Raw genomic sequence first — 17,882 nt, 5'->3', positions numbered from 1 at the left:
AGAATAAACTTAGTGAGTGAAACTTCTATAGAGTCTCAGATAGGGATCCAGGTATTCTTTCAGGTTTTGGGGACTGCTGTCCACATACTTTTATTTCTTTCCAGAAGTATCCCAAGCATAGACAGCCACAAGTAGTATTGCAGTACACAGTACACACAATTCTGCACTTTGGAGACCCCTCCCCCTAGTTTCCTGGGGAAGATTACATTTGTGCCAGATTTGCAATTCATGTGAAAACACATAAAGAAAGCAAGTTTGCAAATCATATTTTTCTCCAAATTTATATTCCAAAAAAATGGAATAATGAAATGTTCCAATGCTATTTACCAATTAGAAAGAATGGAAAACTCTACATACTGTGACAGTTATGTATTAATAACTCTATTGTGCTATAATGTGGATTATATGTGTTCTATTCTACAATCAGTTTTTTGGGGCCAGTTTTCAGGACCTTGGGTGCTTATTGGAATCACCAGGCTAGCGTTAATAAATACTGATGCCTGGGTCCCATCCCCAGATATTCTGATTTTATGGATGTGGAATATGGTCTGGACAAGGGGAGTGTTATTTCCCCAGGTGATTTTAACATGTAGCCAACGGAGCAAAATTGAGACCGCTGCTTTAAACCTCGCTCATATAATTTCCCCTATTAAATATATACATTCCTCCCACCTCCCTCTCTATATATATATATCATTAGGGGAGATTTAAAATGCAGAACAAGGCTGTACAGTTTGTATTTGTAATTTTTACAAGTAATGTCATGGATCAAACAGTTAAGTAACTTGGGATCATAAGATCTGAATAACCTTACATAAGGCAATCATCCTTTCAGTGTTACTGTTCTTCATACCCCAAATGGCAATCTTAACAATGAACTCTAACTTGGTCTTGTTAAGAACTGGCTACAGATCACTTTCAAATACAAAGGATGATGCAAACGTTTAAACATAGAAAAGAAAGGACAAAAATAATTTAGGAAATATACTCAAAAATGATGGTACAATCCCTACCTATTAAACTGATACCCAGTACTCATTGCTCTTGTCAGTCTATCGAGGCCATGGAGACTTGCTTGAGGCCAGTGATGTAATACTAGGTGACATGGTTTGTTGGTCTGACCCAGTCTAATTTTTCTTATATTTTTAGATTCTAAAATTTTAACACATTATTTAAATATAATGCTATCAATAAGTGGCAAGGAGTAAATAAAACTAATATTTATACATTTAGGAATAATACCAAAGTAGTTTGTTTGTAATTGCCAAAGTGAAATAACTATCCAAATAGTTCAATACCAAACCCCATATCTTCAGTGGTCATTGTTTAAATCCCAATCATCCTAACATATTTCTTGATTATGTGAGGTGTGCAGAATGCTACATTTGAACTTCTGCAGAATTGAAGCCAATTTTTAAATCTAAGGTTAGGTATAATATAGGCAAGTCAGATATATTACAAAACACAAAACAAAACCCCTAACACAGTGATGCTGATTAGGTTCTGAATTATCATTAGCAGGAAGGTAGGAAAGAAGGGAAATAGAGGCAAAAGTGTTTTTTTTTTTGTTTTTTTTTTTTTGTTTTTTTTAGTAGAAAAACACACTTGAAGTGCATCACGACAGTCTCTTTATTAAAGTGTTTCTGGAGTTGGAAATGGACATGAATTCCTCTTTTGCCATTTGCTACCTCTGTAAGATGGGAGAATTTACTTAAACTCTATGAGACTTATTTTCTTTATTTATTTAAATCTATGTAATAATATTTTCTAAGGTTGTTATGAAGATTGAGTGTGATCATGTTGATGAAAATGCTCAACCAAGAGCTGGGTGAGATCTTGAATAGCTGTTTGTTATTTAATTCCCATAATTATACCTAAATCACTTTAGCTTTCATAATCTTATTTGAGTCTGAATTCTATAAGGCACATTTTGAAGTAAAAAATTACAACCGTGACCCAATAGCTGATCTTCTTTAGTTAATTTATTTTAAGTCTGAGTCTTTAAGCAGCTCACTGTCCATCTGCAACATGGCTGAAAATAAGGAGGTGATCTAAGTATATGAATGAGAATTGTACCCTAAAGTATGCATTGGGTTTATAATTTTATTATTTTATGTTATTAAATTCATACAACCTTGATGAGATCCTTGCTACTCCTTTCCTTCCCCCCAGAAAAGTTGTGTATCATAGAACAAGGATGTTGTAATCACCAGAAACCTTGTTACAAATGCAGAATCTTAGGACTCTTTCTGGTCTATTGAGTCAAAATGTGCATTTTAACAAAATTTCTAATTGATTTATGTGTAAGCACATAATGATTGAGAATTACTGCTTTAGACTATCTACACTTAGATAGTACCATTGTGAAAACTTGAAAATATATGATTTAAACTTTGAATTTCTTATTGCATGAGCTCTGATTCTAGGTCATATAAGTATAAGTCAGATTTGTTGCTAAGGGCACTAAACAGTAAAATGATATTTTAAAAAATATTTTGGTTGTGCCATTTAATGGTGGTGAAAACTTCAGAAATTTCTAAGCTTCTATGATTCTTTTTTATCATTTGTAAAGTGGAGGGCTAGTTAAAATCTGATTTCTGGATAATCCATAGGATTGTTTAGAGATTCAAATGAGAAGACATTTCATTAATTTTCAAGCTCTGTACATGTGAGGTAATATTATAATCTGCGAGTTTATGAAAGGAAAACGGCCAGGAGTTAAAAAAGTACAACTGACCATAGGTAGATTATTAGATTTGTTAGGGAGAAAGAAAAGGGGACAAACTCAGCATTTAATTAATAACCATATCTTTTTCAGTTTCATATCAGAAACTAAGGTTTGGGATAGAGAGGGAGTGTACTAAAAGGAAGGATAATTTTGATCATTTTTGACTGATTTATGTTGACTTTACTTGGGTGGTCCAATAGATTGCTTTGTAATTAACCTGCAGTTGAAAATATGATCAGTAACAACATCAAACAAGCAGGGAGGGTGATTTCTCCTCACCATCTGCTTTCAGTTTTTCCTAAGGACTCTTCTCAGTAGTTGAATTAAGGTCTAAAGAGATGCCGTCTACCATGGAGTTAGGCTTGTTGGTCTGGACACTGTGACTTCATGGAAGTCAACCATGCAAATTCTGGTACTTTCCATTACAGATAAAAAGACTTGTGGACCTCATGAATTCCAGTGCAAAAACAACAACTGTATTCCGGATCACTGGCGGTGCGATAGCCAAAATGACTGCAGTGATAACTCAGATGAAGAAAACTGTAGTAAGTAATTCTTGCCAAGTAACACTCTGAGCTTGACAGGATGGCACGTTGTTAGTTCAGTTAAGGTATAAATTTGAACCTATCTGTCCTGCAGCTCACATTTTTATACATATATTCACATTTGGATAAGGATATTCAGATTAAATTGACCTGAATTTCAAGTGGTAGAATTATTGAAATACTCATCCAGGGACTTATTTTCTTACAGTTATCAGAACTGGTATGAAAGTATCATGAGGTTTAATGCAACCCATCAGTATGCAATGAAAGAAGCCCTTGATGCAACTTCGTCCAATGAGCTGAATGATGTGGAGACAGTACAAAACATATCATTCTTTAATGGATGGTATTCATTTCATTTCAGTCTCAAATTCTTTTACACTCTAAATTCACCCATGAGCATCTTTCAGTGAAATATCATTTCTTCTCTGTAGAGTGGTAAACATCATATGCATTCAGGAGTCAATTCTCTGAAAATAGAATAATGCTTTTATCATCATCTGCCTCCTGAATTTTTATGCAATAAATTCCAAAGCAATAATTATACAGCAAAGTTTTTTCTATAAAAATGTGGCAGTATCTAAAATTGTGACGTATCTTTATATTCTAGCAGTAAACTTTGAATTTATTTCTTAGCCTCACTTTTATTTAAATGCTATTTAAACAAAGAAAGCAGTAAAACAATTTTTAAACAAGATAATGGTCAAATTATGTTTATTAAATATTTATATTCAACTTTCAAAAAGGATTTGATACAGATTAATATCAGTAATGTCTTCTCTTTTAGACATCTCACTGGACTAAGAGCATTCTTTTCCCAGGAAGCAGAACACTAAATCTGCATGAAGATATCTATTTACATTAGAACATTCAATTAGTAGAAGCAAAGTCTAAATAAACCACTTGGATATTTGGCTTACAAATGTCAAGAAGCATTTGGAGTGATTTTCAAAATTTCATCTGACTAGTGTCTGAGAATCAGATACATTAGGAGCATGAAATTGCTAGGTCATTATGATTATGTAATCTTCTGAATATAAGAACGTTTATTACACTCTCTCCACTTAGATATCTCCCACCTGATTGTAGACTTCAGAAAGGCAAAGAACACTGCAGCGTCTTTAGGATGTTCTAGATTCCATTAATCATCAATTTTAAAACTTTATATAGTTGGTTCTCAGGTTCTTCCCAGTGATTAAAAAAGAAAAATCTGATGGTATGCGGGTAGTAGGCAAATTTGTATATCAGAGATTAAATATACAGATAACTACTTAGCTTGGTTTGATATACTTACTGTTAATTATCAAGAAGATACTGGAGTGAAAATATCCTATGACTGAAGGACTTGAGAATGAGATGGAGTGTGTAAGAGGTCAAAATTGGAGATTTACATGTTGGAGAGCACTTTATTCAAGTGATAATTGAAATTGTGTGTGAAGTTAGGCCATTGCTATAATAAGCAAAGAGGGAGAAGAATGAAGGGTTAAGAGAGACTGCTTCAGAGTCTTCTGGGGTTTCCTAAGTTTTACACTGACATCTTCTAAATGTCAGTCTATGATGCCATAAAGCAATGAGAAAGAACACTGCATCTCAGTTGTCACAGTAGAAACTTAGTGATAAATCATTGCATCCACAGATACTTTAAGAGCAAGGGAAGTAGCTGCAATGTCACGCATTACATTATAAAATACACAATTATAGGCTGTTCTCTTTTATTCCCTATTCAATATGAGAATAGGCAACTATTCATTGCCTAAAATGGAATTGCAGATGGGAGATAACACTGAACAAGAATGAAGCATATTACAGTTGTGTCATGGAAAAATAGAAGTCATATACAGGACAAGTATAAGAATGTGTTAACACGTTAAACATGTGCATGTGTGTAAGAGGAAGGATCAAAGGCTCTAGATAATTGAATGGTCTTAAAGGGACCATCTTGAATAAGTCAGAAGAAATGAGAAGGTTTGAACCTTGCAAATGCCAGTAGTTTAACATACTCGGAAACTATGTCAATGAAGAATGAGTAAGGTTATCTGTGGTGAGCACCAGATTAGCCATATAGAAGCCAACCTTAGAAAAAAATAGTATTTCTATATTAAATGCTATCAAGTTATTTCCAATTTCTCATTATGTATTGAAGTTACTGTAATGATATGTATCTTAGAGCAGTGACATACTAGTTCCATATATGTTAAATATCATTAGTCAATACAATGCATTTTGGTTCATATTTCAGTTGTTAGATATTATTAAGTAGCAAAACATATCAGTGATAGTAAATAAGTCTTACAAGTTATTAAAAAAGCAACATATTTTTAATATCACTTTTAGACTTCTTTGTGAATCTGACTTAATGAATTTATTTTTTTAATTGTATTGGCAATGCTACAGGCTTAGATATGGGAGGAGTTTGAATAGTAGTAGAGCAATTGATTACAAGCTAGCTATATTTTAAGTTTAATGTGCTTTCTACTTTTTTATATGTGCATGGAATAATTATTCTGTTGACATTTCATCGTCATCTGATGATCATCATTTCCCTTGTTAAAAGTTCAGCAGGGACACATTGCTTCAGCAATGATTTCTGCACTTAAAACCAGAACGGGTTGTTGTTGTTGGCATATTTTATAAACTGGATCAAAGGTTTGGAAATATTTGGGAAATCTCAAAATCTGTACTGTCTTTATCAGGGAAAATTTTAATATATGGCATGTATGCTTCTAAGTAATTGATAATACAAAATAAATTACTTCATATCATTGCATTATTAAGAAGTAAATAGCAAACCAAAATATTTAAAAATATCGAATAATTTAGCCAAATATTTTAAGGTTTATACAGAGAAACAAGCTACTTCTGCCTTACTTGACTTTCTAGTACTTTCACACTGAATTTATATCAGAAGATTATTTGTATAAAATGCCAGTTTTACTAATTGTATTCTAAAAATTCTCCTCAGATTCTTACACCCACATCTATACAACTTTTGAACTTATCACCAAGAGTTTATGGTAATAGGCTTAGTGAAAAAAGTGGAATCTTGAAGGTTTTTCCTCTCTGCCACCAACTGTATGACTTTGAAATGTCACTTTTATTTTCTGAATTACAGTTCCTTCAGTTTCATGCAAGACGGCTTCCCAATTCTCTTCATTTCTGTGGCCATGTGTTTTTGCCTCCATTGGTGTCAGAGGATACCAGTCTATATGATGCTCCTATTTTTTATTGTTATTATAGAATCCAGATAAGCCTTCCAAAACGTGGAAAGCATACCCTGCAAAAGCTTCTTGCTTGACATCCCAGCATGTCTTAAAAAGATTTAGGGAAACCTGGTTAATTGTTAGGATGTGGGGTTCCTTTCCTGCTGAAGGTCCAGAGACATAGGCAATATAAGAGGAAGTTTGTGTGGGAGTAACATTTTAGAAATACTGGGAAGAATGTCACATTTAAATTTTCTTTGGAGCTTTCAGCTATGATCATTTTTTTGTTCTTTTTCACAAGAAAAATGCTAACTATCATGCCAAGGTCTAAAATTTGGTCATTCACTTTATCCTGAAAAGATCCAAGATCAGAGGTAAGATAAGAGAAAACATTTCCTTAGGCCCTTCTTTCATAACAAAATTGCATTTTCCTCTAGAGAGAGTTTCTAGAGGCAAAAGATTTTTTAATTCAGTTTTTCTGAGATATAATCACATACCATATAATCATCCACAGTGTACAATCAGTTGTTCACAGTACCATCATATAGTTGTGTATTCATCACCACAGTCAATTTTTGAAAATTTTCATTACTCCAAAAAACTAAAAATAAAAGTAAAAAAAAACCAAAACACCTAAAACATCCCATCCCCCCAACCCCCTATTTTTCTTTAATTTTTGTCCCCATTTTTCCACTCATCTGTTCATATATTGGATAAAGGGAGTGTGAGCCACACGGTTTTCACAATCACACAGTCACACTGTATAAGCTATATAGTTATACAATCTAGTTATACAAGAATCAAGGCTACTGGGTTGCAGTTTGACAGTTTCAGATATTTCTCCTAGATATTCCAAAACACTAAGAGTTAAAGAGGGATATCTATATAGTGCATAAGAATGCCCTCCAGAGTAACCTCTTGACTCCATTTGAAATCTCTCACCCACTGACACTTTATTTTGTTTCATTTCACTTTCTATTTTTGGTCAGGAAGGCTTTCTCAGTCCCATGATGCCAGATCCAGGCTCATCCCCAGGAGTCATGTCCCACATTGCCAGGGAGATTTACACCCCTGAGAGTCATGTCCCAGGTAGGAGGAAGGCAGCAGGCTTGGAGAGAGAGGCCACATCTGAGCAACAAAAGAGGCTCTCTGGGAGAGACTCTTAGGCACAATTATAAGTAGGCTTAGCCTCTCTTTTGCTATAACAAGCTTCATAAGGGCAAGCCCAAGATTGGGTTCTCAGCCTACTAAATTGGTAGTTCCCAGTGCTTGTGAGAATATCAGTAATTCCCCAGGTGGGGAAGTTTAATATTTACACATTTTTCCCAGGTCCTCAGAGGGACCCTGCAGACACATATTTATTCTCTGCCCAAATTACTTTGAGAAGTATCAGGATTTCACACTAACTTGTACAAATCCACTAGATCTCACTTCTTTTTCAAAGTTCCATGTGATTATGGTGTTTTAATTAACTGACTGTACAAGTTAAATTATTTATTGTGCTACAGAAAATATAGATCCTGCACCAAATAAACATCTCTTCCCTTGGTCTCACACAGAAATGTGAGCTCAGCATCTCAGAATTTAGAGATAACCATTAAAACCCAAGAATAGATGTGACTGTTGTAAGAGCTTACAATCTAGGGACTTTATAGTAAGTGTTCCCCTGATAAGATGTGCTTAAGATTCAGCTCTCAAGAGTTTACACTTTATAGTTAGTCCGTATTAGTGGATATAATGTTTTAATGTTTGTCTTTCATTTCTGGTGAATTTCACTCAAAATGTTGTCCTCAAGATTCATTCATCTAGTTGCATGTCTCACAACTTCATTCCTTCTTGCAGCTGCTCAATATTCTATTGTTTGCATACACCACAGTTCACCATTCTCTTCATCAGACAGTGTACCTTTAGGCCACCTCCATCCATTGCAAGTCGTGAATACTGCCACCATAAACACCAGTGTGCAAATGTCCATTCAGGTCCCTGCTCAGTTCTTCCAAGCATATACCCAATAAGGAGGTTGCAGGATCTTATGGCACCCACATACTTAGCTTCTTATGGAACCCCCACATGAGACAAATGATTTTTAGGTAGGTAGATGCAGGGTTAAAAACAGGATAGCTACACCATTCTTTGATGGCATTTGTGTGTTGCTGAATAATTCACAGTTTATCATTCAGAATTAGATTTGTTGCCATTTTTAAACACATGGTAGTAAAATGCTGAATCCCCATTTATATTGAAAAAAAGCTTTTCCCCTGAAATAACTCAGCTCCTCTCTCCCAATATTGAGAAACAATAATTTACAACATTAGGAGAAAGTCTCTAATGAACAATTATTCTGGAAAATTGTTGGGCAAATTATATCAACTACTGGTTATACAACTTTTCTTTTAACCTTACCGCAAGGACTCCCACCCTTCCATATAGCAAAGTGTATCAAAGTCTGTGAAAACATTGCTGCTTAGAACATGGTACACATAGTATACATTCATATTATAACATTAAAGAAAGAATCCTGTTCAGATCACCCCCAAACCCCCAAATTAAACATTTCTACTGCTGTTCTAACATCGAAGTAAAATATGTTTTAAACTTACTCTCCCTTTCTTCTTTTAATTAAAATGTTTTGAAGGTTATTTTCCATTGTTAAATAAGTTAAGCTATTACTCTACAATTTCTTTTCCCTAAAAACAAAACTGCATGTGCCTGCAAACAGAAGGAGAATGAAATGGCTTCAATATGGCAAGATGATTAGAGAAGATGGGTTCTCTTTTATTATTACTGAGTAAAATAGACACTGCTAGCCATGTATCTTGGGCAACTAATTTGACTTCTCAGACTTTTAATGTTAATCTCTGCAGTATGTGAACACTTATTACTTCTTCAGTAGTATGAGAATTGATGATATAACCAGTACTAAAAATTACAAGACCTGGTGTCAGGTTGTCTAAGTTCCATTCAAGGCTAGCTCTTCCAACTTCTGGATGATTAGACGTAAGTTCCTTATCCTCTCTATGCCTCAATGTCTTCATCTATAAAAGAGTCCAATAATAGCACCTTATGTTGTTATGGAGATTAACTGATGAGTTCATTAAAGTGCTTAGCATCAATTTAAATAGTGCCTAACAGCAAAAAAGCAATTAGTAGCTGGCAATTATTGTTATCAGCATAATTAATAATATTAGTAACAATAAGGGTATTTTTGAAGATTAAAGCATAATCTATGTGAATAAAGTCTGAAAAAAAAATAAGAAACTGCTATTATATATTCATTAAACAACGAAGTGTAGAGACAAGAGAAGGATCATCCATTTAGTGGCTTTTAGGATTCTATTGAATGGTATCTTGTTGTATTCATAGCCTGAAGGTTACATTGTAAAAGAAAGTACAGCCCAGAGCAGAACAAAATTCTCTCTGGTACGGATTACCCTTTCTGCAGCTCTTCTAATGTTTTCAAAGGGGATTTTTAGGAAATTTGGGAGAGTTCATGATACGAAACATACAAGATGTTTCCCTGCACCCTAGAAACTGAGTGATTGTGTAAAGCAATATCTGAACCAGAGGCTGAATTCTTCACAATCATTATGTAGAAAATTACGCTTCATACTGATGTTCCTTAAATGTCATATCTCCTACCTATTCCTTCTTCACCTCAATAAGAAATTTACTGTATGTATAAGCCAGCTGTAAATATGACTATTGCATGTAGTTAGATAAAACAGACTCCTTCTGTCCAATCTATGCATTTGCCCTTCTTATTCCATAAACTCGGGAGTTTTCAGGGACACAGTTCAAGAATTAGAAAGTCATGGGAATACATAACAAAAAGTAAAAAACAAAAGGTGATGTGCTCCTAGGTTCTCTGCCCAGTTAACAACCAGCCCCGTGGGTACATTTTGGAAAGTAAGAGTCACAAAATATCTACTTAAAGTACAAACATAAAATGACTTAGAATGCTGACAACTAGAAAAGACCCTATGTTACTGCAAGAATAAGTAGATTCCCATGCTTCTCATTCTTCTTTGTTGCTGCATTATTATTAAACAGTAGGCTATTTATCTCGTCTTTTTTCAATTTGTTTCCGCACTTTCTATTCATGACTTTAAAAATGAATTTGAAATATCATTATATTATGGACCATAGGTATTCATGGAACATTTTTCCTAAGCAATTTATTGGTTCTGCTTGGCTAACTTTTTTTCTTTAATGCTACCTCATCTTGTATGTCATATGAATTTTAGAATGTACTTGCATATAATAGAATAACTCTGTGCTATTTTTCCATCCCCAGAACCACAGACCTGTACGTTGAAAGATTTTCTCTGTGCCAATGGGGACTGTGTTTCCTCAAGATTTTGGTGTGATGGAGATTTTGACTGTGCAGATGGCTCTGATGAGGTAGGCATCATTTCAAAATCAAACAAAAAAGAGCAGTTCTTTAGAACCACATTTGTAATTGTTATTATTCAGCCCAACAAATGTGACTAGGACAGCTCTGAAATGCTCTTTGCACCTGGCACACTGAGATAAATATATCCATGAGCTCAGCTACACATACCCAGCATGGGAAATAACTCTTGTGTTACTATTGACAGTTAATTTTATAGTCTGTTTTACCTCCAGTGGTGAATGACTGGGTTGGGAATAAGATGTTTCGTAACCTTATTCCCTTTAGCTGATGCCCTTGCCATCTGTAGATTTGTACATAAATTTTCTGTAGTATTTATAGTCAGGAGTAATATTTTTATGCATTTTAAACAGTTTCTTTTCCCTAGTCTTTTCCTTCAATTGATACAGTCTTATAAATTTCAGTGTGGGTCATCAATTTTCACAAAACCACAGGTTGAACTTTGCTTAGATGATGAATCACAATCCATTTATAATAAGCCCCATGTACACTCAGCTTAAGTGAAAGTTTAGAATTTCTCTGGATAATTCCAGAAACTTAGATTGTGCTGACATTTAGAGTGCTTCATACAAGTAGCTGTTCATGCATATATATGTATGTGTGTTTCAGGTATGAATTACTCCATGAGGCTCTGAAAATAACAAAGGACACATGGTTATCTCTTTTCTCAGTCAAATCGAAAATGACCTCAAGCCCCTGCTTTCCCATGTCAGACAGAAGTCGAGTAATAGTAACTTTTCTTGGTTTACTTGTTTCCTTTGGATAATACCAGGAATATAAGGCTGTTGCAATCAAGTCTAATGGAGGCAGAGGAGGAAGACGAGATCTCCTGTCCTCAGTGGCTACCAGACTCCTTCTGTGAGATGCAGGCCCTCTGAGCTCTGCTCACAGTTACACGCAGTCCTCATAAGTGTCCTCCCACCAACCACAGGCTAGGCCAGATGGGAGAACTCCTGTACTCTGGGGGTTTCTGTGTTTGGGGTCAAACTTGCCAAGGTATCCATAAGCTATACCCATTTGGTTTCCTGCCTCCTTAGGAGACACTGAGGCCTCTACTCTTTATAGACCCCACACAGATTAGATCTCTCTCAGCCCTTGGACATTCATTTTAGGGTTTGAAAAAATTCTCCATTCTCTCACCACCTTGGACCAGTCATCTTAATCAAATGTGATTTTGATTTTATTACTGAACGCTTGTAACTAGATGATGGGAACAAATACTTGTGATTTCTTACTTGAAGTTCAGAAAAACCTAAAGCTCAAGAATGCACATCTCTCTTAAAAAGATGAAAATATAATTTCTACTGATGGAGTGATGTGCAAAACAAAAGTCAAACAAAATTTTACAAAATGACAGGGAAGAGATTATTTTTGTGTTGTCCATCCACGTATTTTCAAGGAAGGAAAACATGCTTTTATGCAAACCCATACCTGAAAGAGGTTTTTTGATTTGTTTTGTTTTAATTTGTTTTCAAATGCTCTCCCAGATCTACGTAATCAGTAAATCATCAAGAGATTGATGCATTCCTTAAGGCTTATGATTCCATCTTACAGTTTATTCACCAGATATGCAAGATACATAAACGGAATCAAACATTCTTTTTCAATTCTTATTCATATGAAAGTAGATACCTTTAGTAACACCATTTCTCTCATGCCATAAGTTGATGTACATAGTTCTTTAATGACTGAATATATCTCCATATATCCAGGTGTTTTCATAACAGTGTCCTGAGGAAATCAAATTAACACTGCTTGGTATCTCTTAAAGGTGATTTACATCTACAGACGTTTACTGTGTCTACATATAAGGAAATAGCTAATGAATAGGCAGGTTATTTCTGCTTTCTTTGTAAGGTTTAACATGACTGTGGTTACAAAAAAAAAATAAAAAAGGAAACAAACCAACAAAAAGGAGAAGAGAGGCAAATGGCAAGAAAGCAAGTATACATGTAGGCTATACCCATATTAGCAGCAAAAAATTGGGAGAATTGTGAAGATGTCTGTACAAATCTGAATGGATGGTATAATTTTTTTGTTAATATACAGCCTGAGAGTAAGTTAATTTAGGAAACAGCATTAAAAAAGAAACCAAAAAACCATTCAACCTAAATGTGTATCATATTGGCAACATACACAGGGAAGAATTATTTAAAAGTGACTTAAAATGGAATATTTTGATTCTGCATTCTGTGTAATATATTGTAAGGACAAAAAGAAATCTTCAACTGCATTCATAGGCTTGTTAATAATAATATTGGTATTGCTAATTTGAAACTCATATATTGAGAGTAGGATAGTTATAAACCAAAATTTTGATAGTAAAAGAAAGGAGATACCATTATAAAAACAAAGAAGTAAATAAAAATCCTGTAATATTAAATTCAAAAGTATCAGTATGAGATCTGCTTAATCTTTTTCTCTGCAAAAGTATGTATTTCCTGGCTCTCCCACCAAAAAGTTCTAAAACCAATGGCCATCCAGCAGTAATGTGAATCTCCAGCATTTACATTTGTGGCCTCTAAATACCATCTCCCAAGCAAAGGGAACATGACTCCTTAGAAATATGTCTGATTCTAGGTCTGAAAGAAAAAATGGACAAGATGAGCCCCTAACATCTTGTCAAGGCAGGAAACAAGACTATTAGGATCATATCTAAAGGAAATAAGAAGAACCTTGAAGTGGTTCCCACTGACCCATGAAGGACAATTTGAGCATCAAAAGAAGAAGTGACTACAATGGACTAACACATATTAAATGTATAAAAACCTATGTGTTCATAACAATACTTTAAAAAATATGAATATCTCATGGGTCACTTTGGAGGCTGCTAAGGTATCAACTTTCTTAGTATGCATTCAGCCAAATTCAGAATGTGGGCCATTCTATAGAAAAAATGACCTGGTTTCTTTAAGTAATAAATGGCATCAAAATTCCCAGAAGAATGAGAAGTAGTTAGACTGTAAAAGAAACTTAGAAGCCATAGCAACTAAATTCAATGTGTAAATCCTTATTTTACCATACACTATTTTATATTGTTAAAAATATGAGCACATTTTGAATATGGATTGGAAATACATAAAACTATTAGAAATTATTGTCAACTTGTGATATTTTTCTAATTTTATAATGATGTTATCATTGTTATTTAAAAATATTCCAAAATATAAATAAGTGGGGGAAAGGGAGAGAATGGACTAACTAAAAAACAAAGGGTTGATAATTATTGAAAATGTATGATGTACACATTAATGTTATCATATTATTACCTCTCTTTTTCTGTATGTTTGGAAATGTCCAAAATAGTAATCAAACACACACACATATAAGTCAATTATACTGAAATTTATTGCAAATGGAATCTTCTGATAATAGGAAAAATAAAAAGAAATACAGACTTATGTATTGTTAAAGCACGATAGGTATGCCAGGGCTATTGGCTATTGAGCTGTTTTACCTAAATGAACCTGACTGCTTAGTAACTGTTCATTAATTCTACAAATATTCATTCAGTGTGATCACATGATTTTTTAGACACTTGAGGAACAGGTAGACATAATCAATAACTCAAAAGAGATTAATTATGGGGTTTTAATTTATATTCCTTTTTCCACATTTGCTACTTCATTCAGCAGTTATTGGCTGCTTACAATATATCAGTCACTATACAGATCATAGGGAGTACAATAGTGAAAAAATCCATGAAATCCTTTCTCTTCATGATCAGCATATAGACTATTTCCCCGACCTCTTTTCCATCATCCACCATTACACAGCTTACCCTTCGTACACACCAAAGTTCAGTTGATCATTCCTCATAAAAAGCCTTTTCCATCATCCACCATTACACAGCTTACCCTTCATACACACCAAAGTTCAGTTGATCATTCCTCATAAAAAGCCTTTTCTTAGGTAGTTCCATTACTGCTATATCCTCCTCTCTGAAGTTTCTCTAAAAGCCCCCACTTTAAAACCATATCCATCTATTTGGACAGTTAATATATTTCATTGCAATTGTTGGGCTAGGTGCCAGCCCTCTCTTGTAGTCTATGAATTTATTAAATGCAGGGAATAAATTGTAGTGTTCTTTGTATTCTTATCATCCAAGAAATCTCCCAGCAAATGATAAACTCTCAAAACCTGGGAAAAACAAGGAAAAGGAAAAAGATGGAGGAAGGTAAGGGGGGGGGTAGTTAGAAGACAGTCAGTTGCCTTGCAGGCATTATAACTTAAAAATTCCACAAGCAAAGAGAAAATTATAAGAATTTAGAAAGGAAACCCTCCCACCTTACATGGGGATTGAGTTGGGAATGAGCATGGAACAATAGCTCAATATGCTTCACTCTGTGGGAATTCTACGAGCTGTGAGAGCATTGCACCTTTTGTGGAACGAGCAAACAGGTATATTTTGGCAAGAATAGAAACTGGTTAGCAAGAGAAAACACCATCCCAACATGAAACTTCAGTGGAGCATACCTGTGCTGGTTTGGATGTATTATGTCCCCCAAAACGCCTTTATCTTTGATGAAGTCTTGTGTGGGCAGGGAAGGTATTGGTGTTGATTGGGTTGGAGACTTTTGATTGGATGTTTCCGTGGAGATGTGATCACTCAACTGTGGGCGAGATCTTTCATTGGATAATTTCCATGGAGGCGTGGCCCTGCCCACTCAGCATGGGCCTTAATTAGTTCACTAGAGCACTAAATAAGCTCAGACAGAAGGAAGGAGCTTGCTACAGCCAAGAGGGACCCTTTGAAGAATGCACAGAAGCTGAGAGAGTAACTGCAGATGAGAGACAGTTTGAAGACGCCGTTGAAAGCAGACTTGTGCTTCGGAGAAGCTAAGAGAGGACAAACACCCCAAGAGCAACTAAGAGTGACATTTTTGAGGAACTGCAGCCTAGAGAGGAAGTCCTGGGAGAAAGCCTTTTTGAAATGAGAAAACTGAAGCAGACGCCAGCCATGTGCCTTCCCAGCTAGCAGAGGTTTTCCGGACACCATTGGCCATCCTCCAGTGAAGGTACTCAATTGTTGATGACTTACCTTGGACACTTTATGGCCTTAAGACTAACTTTGTAACCAAATAAACCCCCTTTATACAAGCCAATCCATTTCTGGTGTTTTGCATTCCAGCAGCATTAGCAAACTGGAACAATACCATTTCAACCAGAGTGTTTAAAACCAGGGAAGGTGAATTTCTAGTGGATCCCTTTCATTTATCTCATCTGAAGAATTGAAAGATTACTAAAAGTAAATCTACTTCCTTGTTTGACCTCAATAAAATCTATATGTGGACTAGCAGAAATGACGAGAGTGACACTTCAGCTCACAGTTCTTTAGGAACAAATGCCATAAGAGAGGAGAAAGGGGATTGTAAACAGTGGCTAAAATGTAAAAGGACAGGTATAGAGGAAGAGAAAAGGGGAGAAGGGGTTAAAAAGAACAGTTGGGGAATTTTGCCAATGTAAATCAGCTTTGTCTTAGGATCCTTGTTTGTTTCAAGTTTCATTCCCTCTTTTGAACTGGAAGCACTTCCTTAGAATTTCTTAGTCCTTCTATTTCCCTAAAATTTTCATTTTCAACTATAATGATTAAAATTCCATCATTCTATAATTGTCTATTGAAGCATGATCCACTTGCAGCAATTTAATTGGAATGACTAAGCCATGAGATTTCTGTTCCTATTTCATTTCTATGCTTTATTGTCAGAGTAGAGACAATGAAAGTGGGAAACTGTGTTATGTGGGCATGGACTTAAAATATGAACCACTTGTATGTAGCAGACATGATTTCTCTACATCCAGGTTCTAATTGCAAGGATTCTATATATATTAGGTTTCTAGTCATCTTTTGCGCTTGTAGACGTTTTCTAAAAATTTTATTTTAATTACTCCTGTGTTGTTTTTGACAGAGAAATTGTGAAACAAGTTGCTCCAAAGATCAGTTTCAGTGTTCCAATGGTCAGTGTATATCGGCAAAATGGAAATGTGATGGCCATGAAGACTGTAAATATGGAGACGATGAGAAAAACTGTGAGCCAGGTAAAATGATGAGGTGATATTTAATTTAGCTGATATTTTAACTTGATAGAATTAAAATTTAAGCAATTATATGATAGAATTAAAATTTAAGTGACAATATACAGAAAATAGTGGCAAATGCATGTACATATTTACCATTTAAAAATAATTCAAGATATATGTAGATGTATTAATTGGTGAATCTTTCATGTATTTTGAAATTATTTTGGCAGGTAAGAGCTTTACTTATGTAAGGGATTCAAGCATTATTCCCCAAACTTTAACTTTCTGGTTTCTATGTTTTTCAACACCATTTGGAATTGTTTTCTAAAGACAGCAAAATGAGATATGTCGAAACTATAAATATGATAAAAGTCAGGTTTTCGGTTATGGAAATTAAACTTATGAAGCAGAATGTTTCAAAGAAAGACCAAATGAGAGAAGTATATGTGTATTATTTCTGTTTATATCTTGGGCCAAAATCAAAATAAAATTAGTGAGCAAAACCAGTATGCAAAAAAGACACCCAATTTATATATTTTATTCCTTAAATGGCTCTATATAAATATGCTCATTAAAACACTTAATTTGATACTCAGTTATTTTAATAAAATTATAGAAAAAATTACTGGGGGATAATTTGTGTATAGGCCAGGAAAGCAGAGAGACTAGATCAACAGTGGCAGATACAAGACACACTCGTTACCATGTCCCACTTCCCTGTCTAGGGCCCACATTGCTAACTGATCACAACTTGCTTTCTTAATGAATCCAAATATGTTCTCAGACTCTTTATTCATACAGATCCTTAGGCAAGTCACTGGGAATTGAAAGGAATTAAAACACAATGAAAAACTTTTTAGCTTCTCTGGACTAAGCAATTCAGACCACAAAGTCATTATGTAAGTACATTTGACTACCTGGTGGTCTAATATAAGCCAAGAACCTCAGAAGTTTGAATGCAAGCCCAGCAATGCCAA

The 17,882-nt window shown here is 34.8% G+C and overlaps 1 protein-coding gene across 5 annotated transcripts in view; it reads left to right on the top strand.

Annotated features, from left to right (window-relative positions):
• Positions 1–17,882, top strand: part of LRP1B (LDL receptor related protein 1B) — a 1,893,223-nt gene that overhangs the window by 1,718,187 nt on the left and 157,154 nt on the right. For all 5 annotated transcript variants that reach the window (XM_037849262.1, XM_037849261.1, XM_037849260.1 and 2 more), the window contains 3 exons: positions 3,157–3,273; positions 10,768–10,874; positions 16,794–16,923. In XM_037849262.1, coding sequence (XP_037705190.1) covers positions 3,157–3,273; positions 10,768–10,874; positions 16,794–16,923 — 354 coding nt within the window. The remainder of the gene's footprint in view (positions 1–3,156; positions 3,274–10,767; positions 10,875–16,793; positions 16,924–17,882) is intronic.

Source organism: Choloepus didactylus, chromosome 9 (assembly GCF_015220235.1).
Source record: "Choloepus didactylus isolate mChoDid1 chromosome 9, mChoDid1.pri, whole genome shotgun sequence".
Classification (NCBI taxonomy): Eukaryota; Metazoa; Chordata; class Mammalia; order Pilosa; family Megalonychidae; genus Choloepus; species Choloepus didactylus.
This window is presented reverse-complemented; position numbering and strand designations above follow the sequence as displayed.